General features: G+C 35.7%; 1 protein-coding gene across 10 annotated transcripts in view; it reads right to left on the bottom strand.

Annotated features, from left to right (window-relative positions):
* Positions 1-608: 608 nt before the first annotated feature.
* The window catches only part of elB (elbow B), a 296,956-nt gene continuing 277,143 nt past the window's right edge, over positions 609-20,421 (bottom strand). For 8 of the 10 annotated variants that reach the window (XR_010949502.1, XR_010949508.1, XR_010949506.1 and 5 more), the window contains exon 4: positions 2,714-2,807. Coding sequence is in view for 1 of the 10 variants with exons in the window: in XM_067765590.1 (XP_067621691.1) it covers positions 1,230-2,807 (1,578 nt within the window). In the remaining 9 variants the exon portion in view is untranslated. Of the gene's footprint in view, positions 2,808-10,782; positions 10,967-20,421 lie in introns of those variants that run through there. The other 2 variants (XR_010949511.1, XM_067765590.1) reach the window with 2 other exon arrangements.

Genomic DNA, 20,421 nt, shown 5'->3' with positions numbered 1-20,421 from the left:
TTATAATTATTTCAAGTTTACCTTAATCGAATCACTTAATTTCTCTATTCCTTTCATTCTAGTACGAATCTTCTCCCTTTTCCTCCTACTCTTGCTTCACCTCCTTTTATTTAAGCTTCGCACTAACTATTACGCATAATCTTTTCGTGATTGTACTTCTGTTAAATATCTTGTTCCTACTTTTACTCATATCATTATCCCTAATCTTAGTTTTATTCTCACTCTCCCGTTTCTTCTTGTTCTCTTCCCTTTAAATTTGGACTGCCCTCCAACAACCTTTACTTTTTCTTTCGACTTTCTCGATTTTTTCTTTTCTCTTTTCTATCTTCTACGACCTCCTATTTCAATATATGGATTTATTGAGTATGGCTTTCTTCCGCACATTTTATTACGAAAGTAATAAAAGGGTAGGAAATTTGTTCCATTAATTTTCCATGTCTACAACCTAAAAATTCATGGCCGGATTATGAAGGCCGTCAAATTGTTCTACATGTACTACTGATTTCACCTGCCCATTTTACTGCATCATGGGGTTAGACTGACGATGAAAAAGAAGTTATAATTTTCATACTTACTTCAAAATTTCCATAAAGTAAAATGAACAAATATTTTATCTTTGACATTGTTTTAGATTTTCTTTAATGGTGAGTTACTTGAATCTTAAAGTACTTTTATTTGTAATTTTATTACAACATAGACGCTGTTCGGGCTTAGACTTCAAAATATACAACGCTGTTTCAATTTACGTTTCGGACATTTGGATTATACATACATACAATTTTATTATTATTATCATAATTTTTTTTCATTAGATAAACATTTTGATTATAATTAATAAAATAAATAATTTTCCATTTATTTGTGATAACATTTGGCAACAGGGCACAAATGATTTTATAATTATTATACGTATACTTAATGACTACTTTGTATTTAGTAATAATCATAATTAATAATTACAAACAGTACAAGGAATTGAATGCATCGTAAATATGTAGATATGTATGTAGTTCCAATGACACACACACACATCTACATGCACAAAGCAAATATCCATTATGTTAAATCACTAGCACTTAACACGCATCACGATTACCGGCTCTCACATTCACAACATTCGTTGCTAAAATTGACTGAAGATTTTAAATGTTCATTATTCCACCAATTAGTCCATCCTACTTCAGGTGCGCTTTGTAAGCATCTCGTGCTCTTAAACCCAACGTATCCTACTACGGATGAGATGAACCCATGCGTGGTGGTCCATACAGAGAGTATGGTGCGAAATATTGCGCTAACGCCGGGTGTGGAGCCATCTGCAAACCACTCAGAGTATTAGCCGCAGAACCGAGTGGTGGCGGTAGCATGGACGGTTTGCCGTAGGGATGATAACGTGCAGCTGATAGTGGGCTCAACGGCGGTGTGGGATAGGTGCGTTGAAAGAGTGGATGTGTAGGTGGGATACCACCCGCAGCAGCAGCGCTCAGCACTGAATCCGGCAACGAGGCGGTATGTGTACGCAAATGTTGAAATAGCTCGTCGGACGTCCCGAAACGTTTGCCACAATACGCCGCATCTGTACTGATCCACGAACAAACATACGGCATTTGTGAGGCAGCGGCCAGCGCGGCTAATTGTGCATGATATGATGAAGCAGCCGCAGCAGCTACCGCAGCAGCAGCTGAAGAACTGCCTGATTTACCCTCACACTGTGGACATCCAGCTGGACATGGTTGACCCGCAGCTTTATTTAGAAAATGTGGTGAAGATGGACAACCGGTACAGTAGGGATCGCGACATATGTTCGGTGGCATCATAGCAGCCGGATCGATGCCCTTCAGACGTGCATAATTCAAATATGGATGTAGCGCTGCAGCCTTAAACATTGGATGATGTTGTGACATTAATGCGCTTGCTGTCATAACATCCATTGGATAAGGTAGAACGCTCGTTGGCGTACTGCCCGGATAGCCAGCGTAATATGAGCTGCTGCTAGACATCGAACCTGAACTCGTTGTGGGCACGCCAGCTGCTGCAGCCGCAGCATGTAACGCCTTTACATAATTTGCCTCTTTGGCAGCAGCAATAGCCGAATCTGTGGCAGATTGCAAACGTGACTGACTAGCAGCTGCAGCCGCTGCAGCAGCGCTGGTACTTATTTGTGTACCACTACTCGCATGATTGAGCGCAGCGGATTCCTTCGATGAGGCGCGTTGTTGCGGACTGCTACTATTGCTCATACGTGATTGCAAATCTATTACAGCACCTGCGGTACCAATTGGTGAGCCCTTATGCATACCATTCATGCCAGTCGCTGGCGAATCGCGCTGTGAGCTGGCACTTTGGTTTGAATCACAACGTTGTTGTTGCAGTTGTGCTGCTTGCTGTTGACCATTCAACAGGAGCATGCCACCACTGCCATTATTCTTTGGTGTACGTACTCGGTCACCACCATTGCCGATGAGGTTGCAATTATTTGCAGATGCGCCCGTACTCAGATTAGTAGCACGTTCTGTTTCACCATCCAGTCTTTCGCGCATATGATTGCTGTTATTGTTGTTGCTTATATTATTATTTGACTCGTACGGTTTAAAGCTGGATTTGATGTGTTCAACGGAACCGGTTGAGACGGACGACGAGTGACTGCTAACCGGTGAAGATTTGTCCCGTCCATCTGAGCCGCCAGACTTTAGCGTTGATTTGGTTGATTTTTCTATGTTTGCTGCCAAAAGTTTTGGATTGGTTGTGTCCGCACCGATTGCGCTGCACGTCTGGGCAAGCAGGGCTAAGGGACTGCTTTTGGTGTCCAGCTGTAAAGAGAAAAAGAAAATGTAAACCATTAGAAAGCTTGTACATATAAGGATTCTATATATTTTTAGAAAATCTTAAATATAAAACTTATGATTCAATTTTGATTTTGCGTCTTTAACGCGCAAAAGGAAAATAACTTGATCAAGTCGAGATTAACTCATAAAATGTATCTACATATATTCTAAGCACCATATTGTTAGGGATACGATATCGAATTCAATAGTGTCGATATGGTAATCATGTGAAGTATCGCTTTACAAGTATAGAGTGCCCGATAGTAGCGAATTAAGAAGAGTGGATATTAAAATTATCGATACTAAATTGACAAGACAAATTCGCGCATCAATAATAAACCCTGTAACAAGACCTCCATATTTCTTTGGCTATGTAAAATACTTGTTGCAATAAGGCCAGATTTAGAAAGAGGGCTCTGCCATGAGCCTCCCCTTTGCCAGAAGAGCCCTCAAGTTTTCGTTGCGATTTACGTTTTAATAAATTTGTGTAGCAATACCGCATCTAAACTATAAAAACTCATCTGTCAAAGTAAAGCACTGAGCAAAGCGTTCTAGTAAATCTGGCACAGGAATAATCAATAGCAACTTTGATTGTGAAGTTAGTTTTCTGCTTTTTCTTAATAAAATAACTGAAAATTGTTCTGTGCAAAATTCGTTCTTATTCGTAGAAAAAGTTAGAAAGAGATTAGCGCTTACCTTGCACGTATGCCGCCACCTCTTACCCATCCTGTACGATACTGTAGTCGAAGTATGCCATGCCAAAAAGCAACGCCATAAAAGTATGTAGAATAAAGTATCGGCATCGAATGTCAAAATTATCGGTATCGTGAAGTATCGTATCGAAATTCGTGTCCCTAAGTACTGTCTTAACCAAAAAACCGCACACGCCACCCATGAGCTATTAACGCGACCTACATTTGATTGATTCTTCACGCTGCTCTCACTAACCACTGTAACCCATTCATAAGTGCATATTTCTCACTCATTTCCTATCGTCGCTTAAGATAAAATCCTACAGGATTCCTAGAAAGAAAGAAACTCCTGCAGGCGCCTAAATGACGATCTTATAAACGTCGTAGAGGTTATTAGAACTTGATTTATCTTTGCCCAGGGCAGCGGCCGTTGTACAGTAGTAGCGTTCTCCACCTACCACATCCATGGTCTTGAGTTCAACTTATAGACCAGCTTGTTTAGTATACTCTTAGTTTGTCTCTATGGTTCTGATCATGTTTTTGCAGTTACAATAACTCGAAGCTGTTTGCGCTGATGATTGATCCTACCGCCAGAATAGGGGACAAGTGCAACAGAACATCAGCGCACTTGTCAGTTAGCAAAAGAACCAGAAATAGTATTCAATCAGTGGCACTAAAGCCGTGAAAGGTCAAGCTCAGAAGACTTGTACACCCCTTATAAGCTTCCAAGAGTATCTCTTTAGCCTAGAATATCAATGGCTGAAAAGTGCTCCTCTATGGGCAGGGCAGGTAATTGTTTAAGATTGTGGCGAAGATTTAATTGAGCTTAGAGCTTAAACTTGTAGCTGCCTCACAAGCACTAAACCAGCTTATCAGGTTGTGCACAAAGTTAGTATTAATCCCACAGGAAAGGGAGAGCGAGAAAAATGGTAAGTTTTGCTTAAAGTAAGTGGCATAAAAAGTAATGACATCAGATATAAAAGAAATAAAAAACGGAAGTAAATGAAGTGCTACACTACACAGACGGTGTTTATAGTGTGAAATCATACATTGGCACATATTAAGTGCTTTTTGTAGTAACCGCTTAAGGCCTAAATTTCAGCTCGCAGCAAACTCAAATTAAATTTTCTAATTCATATCTGAACATAATAAAAGCAAAGCCTAAATTAGCTGATATGAAAGTGGTAGGCAATAAGCAATAAGAAGCTCTAAACTTCCATAGAAGGCTACCGATCGGATACAACTACACAGCACTAGCTCCTACGCACAAAATTGTCTTATGCCGAGTTAAGCGTTTATTACCTGCCACCACAAAAATATACAAACTCAAATATTAATGTACAAAGCCGTCGGTCCACGCCAAACTGAAAAATTTGCTAAAAAGGGGAACGCTTTAATGTGTAATGCATGCGTTTTCGCATCAGATAAGCAAAGAAGCAATAAAGCCGGAAAGTAAATGTCGAAAATTCATGAATATTTAAGATGAGAATGTCGACAACAAGAAACAAGATGGTCGATATTTGTATGAGGTTTGTCTAAATGATCTTCATTATATTACTAAAGTATCTAACATGCTAGGCACATATATGTACTAAACACTATTTAACCCCAATCCTATATACAACAAATAATAACGTATTAAGGAAATTAGGGAAGTTACGGAAACCAAAAAACAAAAGCAATATATAAAAGCACGTTTGAAAGATTCATCGAGTTCTGACAATAATAACATACATACAATAAACATTACATCAGCTTTTCTCAAAGAAGTAAGACCAAGTAACAGGCGACGAATTCTTCTCTGTGATGAAAGCTTAAAGCTCGTTCTTTTAAGGTAAAAAACCTAAATCAGTTTCAATCTGTATAAGTTGATTCAAGCAAAGGGATTTGATCAGTGCTGATACCTTTCCTCTACACAGATGAGTGGCTTTCTCAAATTTTAATTATTGTTAAGTTAAGCGTCGTTTTCTCATGTGAACTTAAGAACTTATCTGCCCTATACACACAAGTTTTGTTCACAAAAAATGTTTTATCGGACAGAGAATAAGTTAACCAGGGCTCTCTAGAGGGGTTGAATTTAAATTTTCGGTAACAACCGATTCCGACAAGCTATTGTTTTATTATCGAATCGAGAGCGAATTATGATCGTCGAGTTTTCCATATGTTATCAACTTGACATCGTCTTATAATTCCTATCCTACAGGCTCGTTATCGAAGGCATACACATGTGTGATCGTGTTTATATTGAAGATTTATAGGTACTTGTGTCATAATAAACTGACGAGTTAACAAATCGATAAGATGCCGATGGCAAATTGGTAACTTTTTGATAATTTATAGAAACATTTTTAACAAAATCGCTAATTTATCGATAACACGCCGATAACAAATTGGAATTAAATTGCATTGTATTTAATTTAATTATATTTTACTTTAGTTTATTTTCATAAATTTTATTTTATTTCATGTTAATTTATTGAATTTTGTTTGTTCAATTTTTATTTTCATCTCATTTCTTTCATTCTTTATTTTATTTTATTTTATTTTATTTTTTTAAATTTTATTTTATCAATTGTTTTTGTTTTTATTTTATTTTAATTCATATTATTTTATTTTACTTTATTTTATTTTCTTTTTTTATTTTATTTCCTTTTTTATTTTATTTTATTTATTTTATATTATATTGTTTTATTATTTATTTCATTGTATTTTATTTCAGTTTAATTCATTTTACTTTATTTTGTTTTATTTTATGTTATTTTAATTCATGTTATTTAATTTTACTTTATTATTATTTTTTGTAATTTCTTCTAACCCTTCTTATTTTATCTCATTTCATTGCGCTTTATGTTATTTTATTTAATTTTTTATTTTATTTTATTATATTTCGTTTTATTTTAGTTTATTTCAATTTTATTTTATTTCATTTTATTTTGATTTGTTTTATTTTATTTTATTAAATTTTTTTTATTATTTTTAATTTAATATTATTTTATTTTAATTATTTTCATTCATTTTTTGCACTTTATTATATTATATAAATCTAGTCAAATAATGTACAAAGACGTCACAAATAACAAACCCCTAAAAAGGAACACATTTCAAATAAAAAAAAATGTTTTTTTTCAAGAAAACCGCAGTGTAGTTATCACTTCCTGCACTTGCATGCAAAAACATTGTGGATATGCTCAGAGCCTTTTATTTGTATGAAGATGACTTGTTTGCCTTGTGTTTCTGTATGATTTCCCTCATATCAAATGTACCGATACCACACACTAGAACTACACTTTACGCCTACACTTACACGTTCTATACAATATTCCAAAACCCCACACTACGCCTACATTTACATTCTTCATAGCACTTATAAAGACTTCGCCTACACTTACACTCAGTGTGCGAAAATGTCTACACAGCATAAAGCAATATTAGACTTTGACCCCTAACCTCCTAACATATTTTGACGGCTATAATCCATCCCGGCAGACATGGTCAAAGCGCACTATTTTTTTTTTTTTGAATTTATTTGACAGATATTTATTTGATAGAGAATTTTCGTTAAATCGCTCTTCGACCAAATATTTGGTTAGGGCGGTATTAAATCAAATTCTGAGTTAGTTGGGTATTTCAAAGCTGCAATATTCACACATTAACTTTGAGTTTGCTTTAATTTTGAATTTTAAGACGCTTCCTTCCCACAAGTTTGGTCTTTTCAAAGGTAAAAATTTTTCCATAAGATTGTTTGAAGATACAGTTTTCAAATGCCTATACCATTTAAAGCTCGACCGCAAAAGAAAGTCTTCTTATTGCTTAATCATATTGCTTTATTGAAACTCTGTACAACTAAAGCCTTCAAATTGTTTAAGTTTATAATCTTAAATTTCTTAAATATTTTATTGTGTTTAGGCTATGACTTCTTCAAGCTAAACAATCTTATAAGCATTAGTGTGCATACTTGTCAGTGGTTCAAAAGTTGGAGTGGTTTGAGTCCATAATTTACTAAAGATTTAAATTTCTTTAACCATTGAGCTTTTTATTCATAGCACCTAGCATATAGCTGCCTTTTTATCTTTAAAACATATTAAAAATTTGGTATTCTCATAGGTAATTAAAGTTGGGAAAACCTTAAAAAATTTAAAAAAAGAAGTCCTTCAGATAAATAAAAGTTTGTCTTTTAACCCTAAGAGCTTTTTCAAACTATAAGCTTTCCTAGAGCTTTGGAAAGCTTTGCTTCTGGCTTTTCCTATTTCGCAAGATCTTTCAATGTAGGGCAGTTTTTAAACCTTGAACAGCAATTTAGTTTCAGTTTAAAAATGTGCATTTTCGTTTGGTTTGCTGGCTTTCCTCATGCGTAAAACATCAAGCCACTTATTTCTCCCCTATAATGGCCAAAATAAGTGTAAGTAGATATGCCAGATATGATATACATATAATGGTACATAAAGCACATAAGTTCCAATTTACGATACAGCATCTTAAGCGACTGAACGTGACTTTGCTAATCGGCATATTTGTATCCTTAAATCGTGCATCACGGAAGAGTATGAAAGTATCTACACGGTTAAAAGTTTGTGTCTAAATTTAAAAACTTTTTCGTACAATATACATATATGACTAAACCAATTTTGGTTTAGATCACAAATTTGTAAAGTATTTATGAAAATAACAGCGTTGAGTTCAGTTTAATTTGAAAACATTTTGGTTTAAAATTTAAACATCACATTTTCTCAATTTTCAACCAGATCGCATTCAAATTTAAACTGTGTTGATCTTAAATATACATTAAATTAGTGATATAAGAATACAACACATATTAAATCCATTTTCATAACAACTAATATGGAGCTAAGTGCCACCTTTGTCCAAACGTAAAGGACATGACGGACTTCATTGAACTTTTGAAGGTGATGGAACTGTTTCTTATATTCATGGGCCATTTTGGCACTTCTTCGGTCCCGTTTCGTGAACATTTCGAAATGACTCCAAAATCATTTTAAATTAATATCATAGCGAATTCGGAACTATTTCACGATCAAAACTTTCAGTTATGTTTCAAATTTTTTGGGTTTAAATTGAAATTTGTTTGAGACCCAAATCAGTTTTTGTTATTTTTTTTTTAAATTTTTTTTTTTTTTCATATTTAAACTTAAAATTATTCGAAAAGCTTGAGCTGTTCAAAATTTCTTGCAAAAATTAAAATTTAGACTCAAATTTCTCACCGTGTGCCAACAAACAAAAGAATATGACTAAGTCGTAAAATAAATAAATGGGATGCCAAAGCGTATATTCTTTGAATTTGAGTCATTTGGCTAAATGATAATTGGAATACAACAAATGGCAAGCAAAAACAAAACAAGGGCTATTAAAAATGGGAAGAGGATTGAGGATGAATAAGGTAAATGTAGCAAAGAAAGTCAAGACAGTAATAAGTCAACGTAATGTTTATGGCTTTAACATTTTTTCATTCCAGTGTTGCCAACTGTTTCGAACGACCAGAGCAAAGCAAAGCGCAATGGACAAGTGCTGCTTCTTTTGAATTGTCTCAATCATTTGCGATCATTTGCTACTTTAAGAAGTATAAAAGCGTATGTCCACCACTTTTATGCATAATAGGCTTTATACATACAGTGAAATCTCCCTTTGGCGGACACTCACCGTAAGTCAACTATTGTTCGCCCAAGAGAGGTGTCCGCTCAACGGAGTGGGTAGTTATTATACTGCTTCATTTGAAACGTTAAAGCCTCAATAGAGTTGGAAGAGCTGGGAAAGGGCGCCGAAATGTCGAAAGATATGACACACGATAAAACACTCCGTAGCACAGAGGTTCGTGACTCCGCTATTAAGCACTATTCGTTTTGTAGCGAGTTATTTACCCACTTGCAGTCTTCAATAATTGCCGCTAGATGGGTCTATCTTTCACGTTCAACGTTACGATGGGAGTTTTTAAAAAATGCTTTAACAAAAACAGTCAAAATTGAATCTGAAAGACGATGGAGCGCCAGAACACAAGCGGGTAGAGAATGTAGTAGAACTCTTAGAACAATAAGCAGAGGACACGTAACAGCCCAAGTGCCACCAGGAGCGAAGCTATATTTCTGTTGCAAAATATACTAAATTTTAGTTTCATTTCTGGTATGAGATCTTAAGAGGATTGATGGCGTGCAGCTCAGACTACAAGATCCGGGATGAATTGTAGAGAAGCGTATCATGGTCTTAAATCAGACATCGGGAAATAGTAGTACAATTGTGCACACTCAATTCACACGTATTCTTATTCTCTTTAGTTTAGTTGTCGCTGAGAATTTGGCGCAGTAACATTGATTGTGTTCGTCGCTCGCTATGTTGACGAATGTTATTAGCAAGCAAATTGGAAAATATTTAATGTTGACCAACCCTTTTGCGCAAATACAATGTATTTATAAATTTCATTTATGTTTGTAGGTATGTCCACATGATGCCACCTTGTATGATTCCGCCATGGTATAAACCTTTGCTGGCCATTTTGCGCATTAAAAATATAAAACAAACGATCTTGTTTTGTTGCTTGCTAATTAGCGAATGAACTACGCAAACCGATGCATCAAGCGATGTGCGCGATTATCGCGCTCTCTCTAACATATCTGCATTGTGATTTTGCCGATGCCTGTCTTAAATGATTAGCGACTGAACTATCCGAAATTCGATACACTCTCTGTGAAGAAGCAATAGAAAAAACAAAGTCTCTTTGTGAAAAATGAGATATTGATATAGTAAAACGTGTAAGAAGGCACCGCAAGATGCTCGGAGAATCGGCTAGAGATGTTGGTCTTTTCGCAGAATGTGAAATTTCTCGCTTTATGAAAGATCGTCTCGAACAAGAAATACGTACAAGTTTTACACGACTAAATTACCTTTATTCTAGGTTTAGATTTCTCTTAGACGTGTAAGAAGGCACTGCAAGATGCTCGGAGAATCGAATAGAGATGTTGGTCTTTTCGCAGAATGTGAAATTTCTCGCTTTATGAAAAATGTTCTCGATCGTCTCCAACAAGAAATACGTACAAGATTTACACGACTAAATGACCTTTATTTTAGATTTAGATTTCTCTTAGACGTTGCAAATTTGTTAAACAAGGATAACATCGATTTAGAAAGAAATTGTAAGAACTTGGGTGAATTTATAGTACAGATTTCGATGGCACAGAACCTTTTATCGAAATATGTGACTGCAAAATATTACTTCGAATTAGAAAAGAAATTGAACCTAAAACTCCGTTAGGATTACTTACTTTTATAATCTCGTATGGAGATGTTTTTCCAAACTTGCGATTGGCACTTCATATACTCTTGACTATCTTAATATCAATTGCTAGCTGCGAACGTTCATTCAGCAAATTAAAACTCATTTTGACATATTCGCGATCAACGAAGAGGCAAGGTCGCCTAAGTGCCCTAACATTATTTAGTATGGAAAAAGAAAAAATTGAAATGGTAAATTTTGATGATATCAGTGACATATTTGCTTCCTCAAGGAAAGGAAAATTTGCACATAGATATTAGTTTTATTAATGTATTATAATCATATTATTATTAAATATGTATTTGAGTCTACTTATAGATGATATCTACAGCTTACGACTTTATTAGTTTATCAATTTTTGAATATATAAAGTTATATTGTTTTCGTGATATAGGGGAGAAAATAAATATTTGTCCCGGACACAAGAAAACCTCACTACGCCACTGGTGTCCGCTCAGTAGAGGTTTTCCATCCCATTTTATATCTAACTGTCCGCGTCCGGCGAAGAGAGTGTTCGGCTAACGGATGGAAATGTGATTTTGAAATTGTGCTTAAATTTGGTGTATGAAAAACTGCGCGGTGAAGTTGTCCACCTCATAGAGGTGTCCTTTAGGAGGGTTCTCACTGTACATACGTATGTGGTTATAGGGAAGAGAGTTGGCATTGTTTTTTGTTGCGCAACTTCTTTTGCGATAAGAATTTATGATTTCGTTAATGTATTTTTATGATTTTCTTTGGCGATTTTGAATAACTTGCCTTTTTTTATTCACATTTGGTATTTATTTATGTTTCTCGTGTTTACTTATATATTTATATTTTTTCTTACACTTTTTAAGTGTAAGCACATTTGTTTGCCCATTTTTGCTCATTTAGGGGTTTGTTCGCATGCAATTTTCACTGTTTGCTGTCGCAAACATAAGATATTTACGAGTTCTTATTGCGTTTCATAAGCCTTTGCGTTGGAAAATCTCATTTGCTGCACATAATTCTTGTTTAATGTGTTTGGGGTTGCAAATTTTTTTATACTCAGTTGAGCAGAGAGAGTATATTAACTTTGATTGGATAACGGTTGGTTGTACAGGTATAAAGGAATCGAGATAGATATAGACTTCCATATATCAAAATCATCAGTATCGAAAAAAAATTTGATTGAGCCATGTCCGTCCGTCCGTTAACACGATAACTTGAGTAAAGGTATCGTGATGAAATTTGGTATGTAAGTTCCTGGGCACTCATCTCAGATCGCTGTTTAAAATGAACGATATCGGACTATAACCACGCCCACTTTTTCGATATCGAAAATTTCGAAAAACCGAAAAAGTGCGATAATTCACTACCAAAGACGGATAAAGCAATGAAACTTGGTAGGTGAGTTGAACTTATGACGCAGAATAGAAAATTAGTAAAATTTTCGACAATGGGCGTGGCACCTCCCACTTTTAAAAGAAGGTAATTTAGAAGTTTTGCAAGCTGTAATTTGACAGTCGTTGAAGATATCATGATGAAATTTGGCAGGAAAAATTAGCAAAATCGGAGAACGACCACGCCCACTTTAAAAAAATTTTTTTTTAAAGTCAAATTAAAAAAAAAAGTTAATATCTTTACAGTATATAAGTAAATTATGTCAACATTCAACTCCAGTGCAACAACCATGGTGCAACAAAATACAAAAATAAAAGAAAATTGCAAAATGGGCGTGGCTCCGCCCTTTTTCATTTAATTTGTCGAGGATACTTTTAATGCCATAAGTCGAACAAAAATTCACCAATCCTTGTGAAATTTGATAGGGGTTTAGATTCTAGGACGATAACTGTTTTCTGTGAAAAAGGGCGAAATCGGTTGAAGCCACGCCCAGTTTTTATACACAGTCTACCGTCTGTTCTTCCGCTCGGCCGTTAACACGATAACTTGAGCAAAAATCGATATATCTTTACTAAACTCAGTTCACGTACTTACCTGAACTCACTTTGTATTGGTGTAAAAAATGGCCGAAATCCGACTATGACCACGCCCACTTTTTCGATATCGAAAATTACGCAAAGTGAAAAAAATGCCATAATTATATACCAAATACGAAAAAAGGAATGAAACATGGTAATTGTATTGGTCTATTGACGCAAAATATAACTTTAGAAAAAAACTTGGTAAAATGGGCGTGACACCTACCATATTAAGTAGAAGAAAATGAAAAAGTTCTGCAGGGCGAAATCAAAAGCCCTTGGAATACAACTACATATACAACTACAACCACTCCCTTTTAAAACCCTCATTAATACCTTTAATTTGATAACCATATCGTACAAACACATTATAGAGTCACCCCTGGTCCACCTTTATGGCGATATCTCGAAAAGGCGTCCACCTATAGAACTATGGCCTACTCAATCTTAAAATACTCTTTAATACCTACCATTTGATACACATGTCATGCAAACACATTCCAGGGTTACCCTAGGTTCATTTTCCTACATGGTGATTTTCCCTTATTTTGTCTCCATAGCTCTCAACTGAGTATGTAATGTTCGGTTACACCCGAACTTAGCCTTCCTTACTTGTTATTTTTATTATCCTCAAATACCACCAGCGAATGATAGAGTTTATGTGTACATATATACGCCACACTTGCTCGTTCGAACCTAATGCTGTCACATTAGCGGCTATACCATAGCCGGCGGGTTGCTTGCTAATTTGGGCGGTGAACAGTAGAATTACTTATTTTGGCTAATTTATGAGGCTATACTTTTTGCGCAGCCTGCAGTTTTATGGGTATTTTGGAAACTGTGGAAGAGTTTGTCGACTTTGTTTATGTAAAAATTTTTTGCCTTGACCCTAAGGGCTCAATCGAAGTTCTTAGAAAAAAGCTAATGATAGACGAACTTTGCAACTATCAACTTGTTGGGTAGTTTTTTTAGATCTTCAAAACTTTTTGCTTAACTTGCCCTGGTATGTTCCATTGTCACGGTTGGGACAATTGTAAGCAATATTTCATCTTTGTTGAAACAATTTGGTAGAACCAGCTGGGGATTTCTAGTTATAAGTGATAGGTTAGAACCATTAATATTAATTTATTACTGTTAGAGAAGCACTATTTATATTGTTGCAAATTCGAATAAGATTAACAATTGTCACGGGAAGGACAAAAACGTGGCCATAACTTGTGTCATATATTAATAAAACTGCGAATATATGGACGTAGCTTCTTTTGCTTAAATACTTTTAGATATATGAACACTTTCGAATTAACTTCTCTTTGAGATTATATTGCTGTAATCTGAAATATTAGTGACACGGGTGGGACAAGTTCGAATTAAAAGCATTTCATGAACTTTTTTCTAGTAAATAAAGTATTGTGGCGAATATTAGCGATTCCGACACTTCACTATGCCGGTAGAAAATAAATAAATGCACAACCACAAACGCAGATGTAAGCAGATGAGACAACAAATGGCTACGCAGACATGTACATATTAACCAAGGGCTTAGACTACATTACTCACTCATATACATAGAAGACAACAGTGAGTATTAGATGCAAAGATTTGAGAGAAGTTAATAAGCAACTTATTGAAAAAGTTGTGGGCGAAAATTCTGGGCCCAAAGAGAAACAGGAGATCGAGGCAATTGAGAGAATATAAGCAGTGCAGTATGGGAAAGAGTTAGGCAGTTTGAGTTTAACACGAAATAAGTGAAGTAGGCGGGTACATTAATTTGCGAAGTTTTACTACCATAGTAGTACTAAAAGTAGTACTAAGAAGCATTTGGCATACAGAACATTCCAGTTTATATATTCGACAGTACAATGATGCGAACGTTAACAGAAGGCAAGGAACAATCGAAAATCCTTGAAACACGTAACAATTGGTGTCAGGAGAAGAATTGTTGAATAAAATCCAAAGTTTCAGAGGACAACAAAAAGTTGGCCAAGTTGAGTAAATAAAAGATACAGCAACCGAAAAAGGAGTTGGACACCCGCGGCTTGAATACTTCAGGTAATAAGACAGAACTACAACCAACACTACGAGATGTCATGGAATCAGAAGGAATCAACATGTAAGTGTATGTTTTTCATCTTGATGGCGATGAGTTAACAATAAAATTGGTACAGAAAAAAGAAACACCGCAGACAATAACAAACACAAATTTTTACATGATATTGGCCTAAATATCTGCACAAACGTCCACAATATTTTCACAGCTGGAATTGAGGGAGACGCGTATTTCATAAATATCATTACAAAAAACATTCAAGATTGAAGCACGGGAAATAAGTATTTCAGCAATGTCGAGATAAATATCACACAAGATAGCAACAGAACTGGGAGAACAGAAGACATTTATGACATTTGAGTTGACCGAGCAGTTGACAGCTCGTATGTACTTAAGAGGACGAATGCATGAGTTGCAACTGAATCGCCACGCTGTTTCAGCGATTAACTCGAAGGTTAAACCCGCATCCTTTGACCGCCCTATTCAAGTTACGGCCTTAGCAAGTTAAGTTTCTAGAAATGCTTCTGATTTTTAAATACTAAAATAGTTTTACAAAAATATTTGAAAACGTATAGTAATATCCAGGGCTGCCCAAAAATGTTTATATTGAAGTGCAAATCGTAATACATACACAAAATAATGTGTACACTGAAACTTTTTTAAATTGAAAAAAAAAGAAAATTTATTTTAAATATTTAAAGAATATTGAGGGTCCCCTTAATAAATGAACTTTGAATTAAAACGTTTCTCAGTGCTACAATATTTTTGAAAAATTGTTTGTTGTCAATTTGCTAGTGTAAATTTGAATATCATAGCAAAGTGCTTTTTCTTTGCACTTTCATATGAAATTCAGGCACTTTCATATGAATCGCATTTAGTATATTTGAGGGCATATTCGAGTGCTATCAAACTTGTTTTATATTTAAAGTGTGAGTTTATATATGTGCTTATTCTTCAGGACAAAACAAAAACAAAAGTGCTATAAGTGTATAGGTGTTGAGCAGCTCTGGCAATATCTAACCTCACAAGAAATTAGCTCAATGATAAGGGCAGGAAGTGATTCCGGTTTCATTAGATTATAAAATGAAAATGAATTTCCATACATTTGAGCAAATTTTTCTATGATTTTGTTTTCATTTTATTACTCCATAGAACTAAAATTGCGTCCCCGCGTGCACATTTCTCATTTCAACGATGGGGGTGCATTCCCCTGGTTTATATTTCCAATAAACATTTCATAAAAATTCGAACGTTATAAAATTATAAAAGTGGCAGCTATTCGCGATACAATAGAAGTTATAAAAAGCTTTGGAAACAATTAGCACACACAGTGTGCATCAAATGCTTTATAGGCAATTTGTGCATATGCTCATAAATAACTCGTCATAATGATTACACTCATAAAAGTATCACTTGAATTCAGTCATAAATTTTATTACGAAATTGAACAAAGTGTAGGCCATAAAATTGGTACTGATATTGCATTTAATTAAGCTAGCAAAGTACAACTAAGCAATGTTTATTGTGGCTCTTTGCCTAGCAAAATATATACATATAATGCATCGAATTTGAATAAATTCTATATAATTCTGCGCCTTCTGTTATCGTCCGAATCACACAACTGAATTCGAAATACCCCGATAAGCGACAAAAAATCACATAATGCATTAAAACTACTTCACAAGGCAGTTAACATTAAAAACGTTAGCAGAGGTGGGCACACTTCCTGAATGAATATATGTCGAGAGGTTTCACTGCAAATATTCTTCGGCTTATGTAGATGATGCAGGTTAATTTGTAAAAATAGTAAAGAGCATATGAAATCTGGCGGAGATTTATTGTATAGACCACAATAAAACCTAGAAAAGTCGTGTCTGTCTATTAAATATTCCTTTGAGAAAAACTACACTACCTCTTATTTGATCAATGTCGGAGTAACTGCAAAAAAATTTAGGCCAATTAAGTTCTAGTTTCATACGGAGAAAAATTACTTTGAAAAAATTTCTGAATTAAAAAAAATACCGAAAGTAATGCAAAGAGTGTAGTATAGTACATCTGGCCATTATATAAAAGCGCTGGGTGCGTGAAATTTCTAAAAATGTGAGCCGTAGCATAACCTGATTAAAGTTCAGTTGGTCTTACTTATCCTAATATGAAAATATCATTTGTAAAGACATGAGGGGTTGACTATCAACTGAAATTCGACGCGGCCCACTGTTTTATTTATTTGTCTGATTTATGAGGACTGTGACGACTAGTACGTTAGACCTTTCTTTTTTCGGTTCCTTTGCGAAGATTTATTACTAAATCGGTATTTGGTAATGAACTATCCCTTTTTTTCAAATTTCAAATGTGGACAAGGTGGGCATGGTTATCGGCGAATTTTTCCCGATATTAATACCGATTTCTACTGAATTTTTGCGCAAGTTGGACGATACTGATAATTTTAATAAAAAAGAAGTCTATTAGGGGTGAACTTAGGTAAGGTTAGGTTTAACTGGTCGGTCCACGAGGACCTCACATAGACTGAATGAGCCCAAGTGTTGCCAGAAGTTTGTTTCAATGACCAAACTGAAAACCCTATCAAAAACCTTAACCTATATTAAAAAATAACTCCGGCCTGTTGGCAAATACTAGAAGCTTCCTAGGACTTAAGCCACTTGCTGCTTCTAGATCTGACAGCTACATCACTCCTAATAGCTGGAGTCTGACCCTGGCAAGACCCCTGACCCCCAGAACGAGCTCGATCGTTTTCTCCTCCAACCCCCACTTCCTACACCTGCCATCACTGACCAAGCCTAATTTAAAGGCATGTGACGCCAGAAGGCAGTGTCCAGTCAAAATACCCGTCATGAGTCTACAGTCCTCTCTTTTTAATGATAGAAGCAACTTTGTTAATGTAAGGTTGTAAGACCTACACATAATCTTCGACACTTTATAGCCCCGCGCTTGCACCCACGCCTTTCCCGCTTGGTCGAACATGTGCACCTCTCGCCTTCGCTTAATCTCGGGCAGTTTAATTGTGTCAACTACAGATGGCAACCTTGCTACTGCTTAAGAACAAAATCGAACAAGACTAACGAATGAATGCAAAAGGGAGTCGAATCGTGCAACCGTAGCAAGCGGACGTAAAATTGAAGTTTGGTTTTCTTTCTAATAAATTCTATATTAAAATCTCAATTATAATTCTTTAAATCATTTCATTAAATAACTAATATTAAATTCTTAAATATGTGTTTGATTTATTCGGCTATTCGACAGTCAGAGTGGAATAAGAATATCCACAGCTATTAGCATTAAATAGCGACGCCTACAACGTATATATATACATATGTACATCTATCAGAAACGATACAATATAGAGACATTGCATAGACGAAAAATCGTGTGAGGCAAGCTTCACAAAATTCTAGTAGGTCACATTCACCACTTTCCACAGCAGAATTTGTTAAGCTACCACAGTCTGTATTTGTTATTTAATAATTATTTGTACACTTTTTATTCAGCTAATGTGTTCAGAATTTTAACTTTTACTCACTAAAACTCCAATCAGTGTATTTCTGTGCGTAAATTATGTTAAAAATTGTGTTAAAGTTTTTGGTGTGGTGAAAGTGGCCTACTAGAATTTTGTTACGCTCCGCTGTTTTCCACCGAAGTTCGCGCATGCAATATCTTTATATTCAAAAATTTTAGCATCCATATAGGTGTATAAAAATTTACGGCTGCAGAACAGCACAAACAACGAAGTAAACGTACGTAGAGCAGAGAATCTGCGAAGCAACCACGCATTGAGTGGACACACAACATTGCAACGGAGAAGTCGGCAGCGCAAACGCAGGAATTTGCAAACGGCGCAGGGCAGAACTTTTCAACGAAAATTTTGAGCGATCGACGCAGGGCAAAATTCAAAGCAGAAACGACCTTAGGAAAGCAGCAAGGCAAGGCTGTGACAGCGAAGACATTGTTTTTGTGCTTTTTTTTATTTGCAACGACAAACGGCAACAAGCAGAAGTGTTATTTGAGCAGTTCAAATAATAACGACGTTGCAAAGAAAAGCAAAATCAGAATCTAAATTATATGACAACAAGAAGCAACTTACGCTCGTTACGCTATATACGTACATATGTATGTAAGGAGACAAACATTTGGTGGAAGATTCTAGACGTGCAGTACGCTATTGCACAAACGAAATTAAATAAAATATATTTAATAAACAATAATAAAATTTAAAATGTTGAAACTTACATCGTTGAAAGTAACGCAATTAAATGCACTTCTGAGGGCTGATGGAGTGACGATAAGCGGAACAAAAACGCATAAAGTGGCGAAACTTCAAGAGTTGTTACAAGGCGATGAAATCGACCAAGAAGAATTAGAAGAAAGCTCGTGTTCGAACGTGAATGAAGTACAAACGCAAATTGATGGGCTCAAAGATGTTTTGTTAAATTTAACAAAAGCCATCAATACAATGAATGTAAATGGTCAGGTTTCTAATAACAACACAACGATGGAGTCGGTACAGCAAATTAACAACGAGGGTAATGGAAGTGTTAATTCAGGTAATGATCAAATTATAGTGCCCGTGGTAAAACATATGACGATTCAAGATATGGTGGGTGTTATGCCGGATTTTGATCCAATTAAAAGTTCGATAACACCACAACAGTTTATTCACAAGGTAGAGCAGCTAAAACAGTGCCACAAATGGCAAGAAACAATGGTGTTAATTGCGATCCAGCATAAACTTAAGGGTATGGCGAAAATGTGGTTAGACGCGCAACCAGTTTACAGCACATGGGTGGAATTTGTGAATGCATTTTATATTGATTTTCCGACTACAGTAAATGCAGCTGAGGCTCATAAAATGATGGCGAAACGAAAGCGTAAAAACACAGAAGATTTTATTGAATATTACTATACAATGGTAACGTTGGGCCGGCAAGGTGCTATTGACGAAGATTCAATTATTACGCATATTATTGGTGGACTAGGAGATGTTTCACTGTCAAAGACGTTAGCAGCAATCAAATTTAGATCATGCAGTGATTTGTTGGCAGCACTAAGAAGCTTAAAGAGTTCAGGTAATTCAACTGTAACAAGCATGAGCGCACAGTCAATGCAACAATCACCGAAGACGGAGCAGAAAACGAACGTTAAGCCTACAGGTCAAATCAAATGCTATAACTGCAACGATTTTGGGCACATATCGGCTAAATGTACACAGCCGCAACGTAAACCAAAATGTACTTCATGCTTCAAAATAGGTCATAACGCGAAAGATTGTAAGGTGAAACCGACAGTGATGGCTATAGATAATGATAATATCGGAGAGAAACCAGTGACAAAGGCATTTATTGTCGAGGGTAAACAGTTCGAGGCCTTCGTCGATACAGGTAGCGTTTGTTCCTTAATTCGAACAACAGCAGCAAAGGGCATGCACGCACAACATACAGATAAACGTTTTATTGGGTTCGGTGGATGTGAGGTACACGCATCAGAAAAATTAGAGGTACGTGGAGTGATGGGTAATGTTCAACGACTGGTAACGTTATATCTAGTGGGTGATGACATGATACCATACGACATTCTAGTGGGTCGTGATGCTCTGAAGGAGTATGGCTATCACTTAGCAAATGATCAC

The sequence above is a fragment of the Eurosta solidaginis genome, chromosome 2, assembly GCF_040869045.1.
Source record: "Eurosta solidaginis isolate ZX-2024a chromosome 2, ASM4086904v1, whole genome shotgun sequence".
NCBI lineage: Eukaryota > Metazoa > Arthropoda > Insecta > Diptera > Tephritidae > Eurosta > Eurosta solidaginis.
This window is presented reverse-complemented; position numbering and strand designations above follow the sequence as displayed.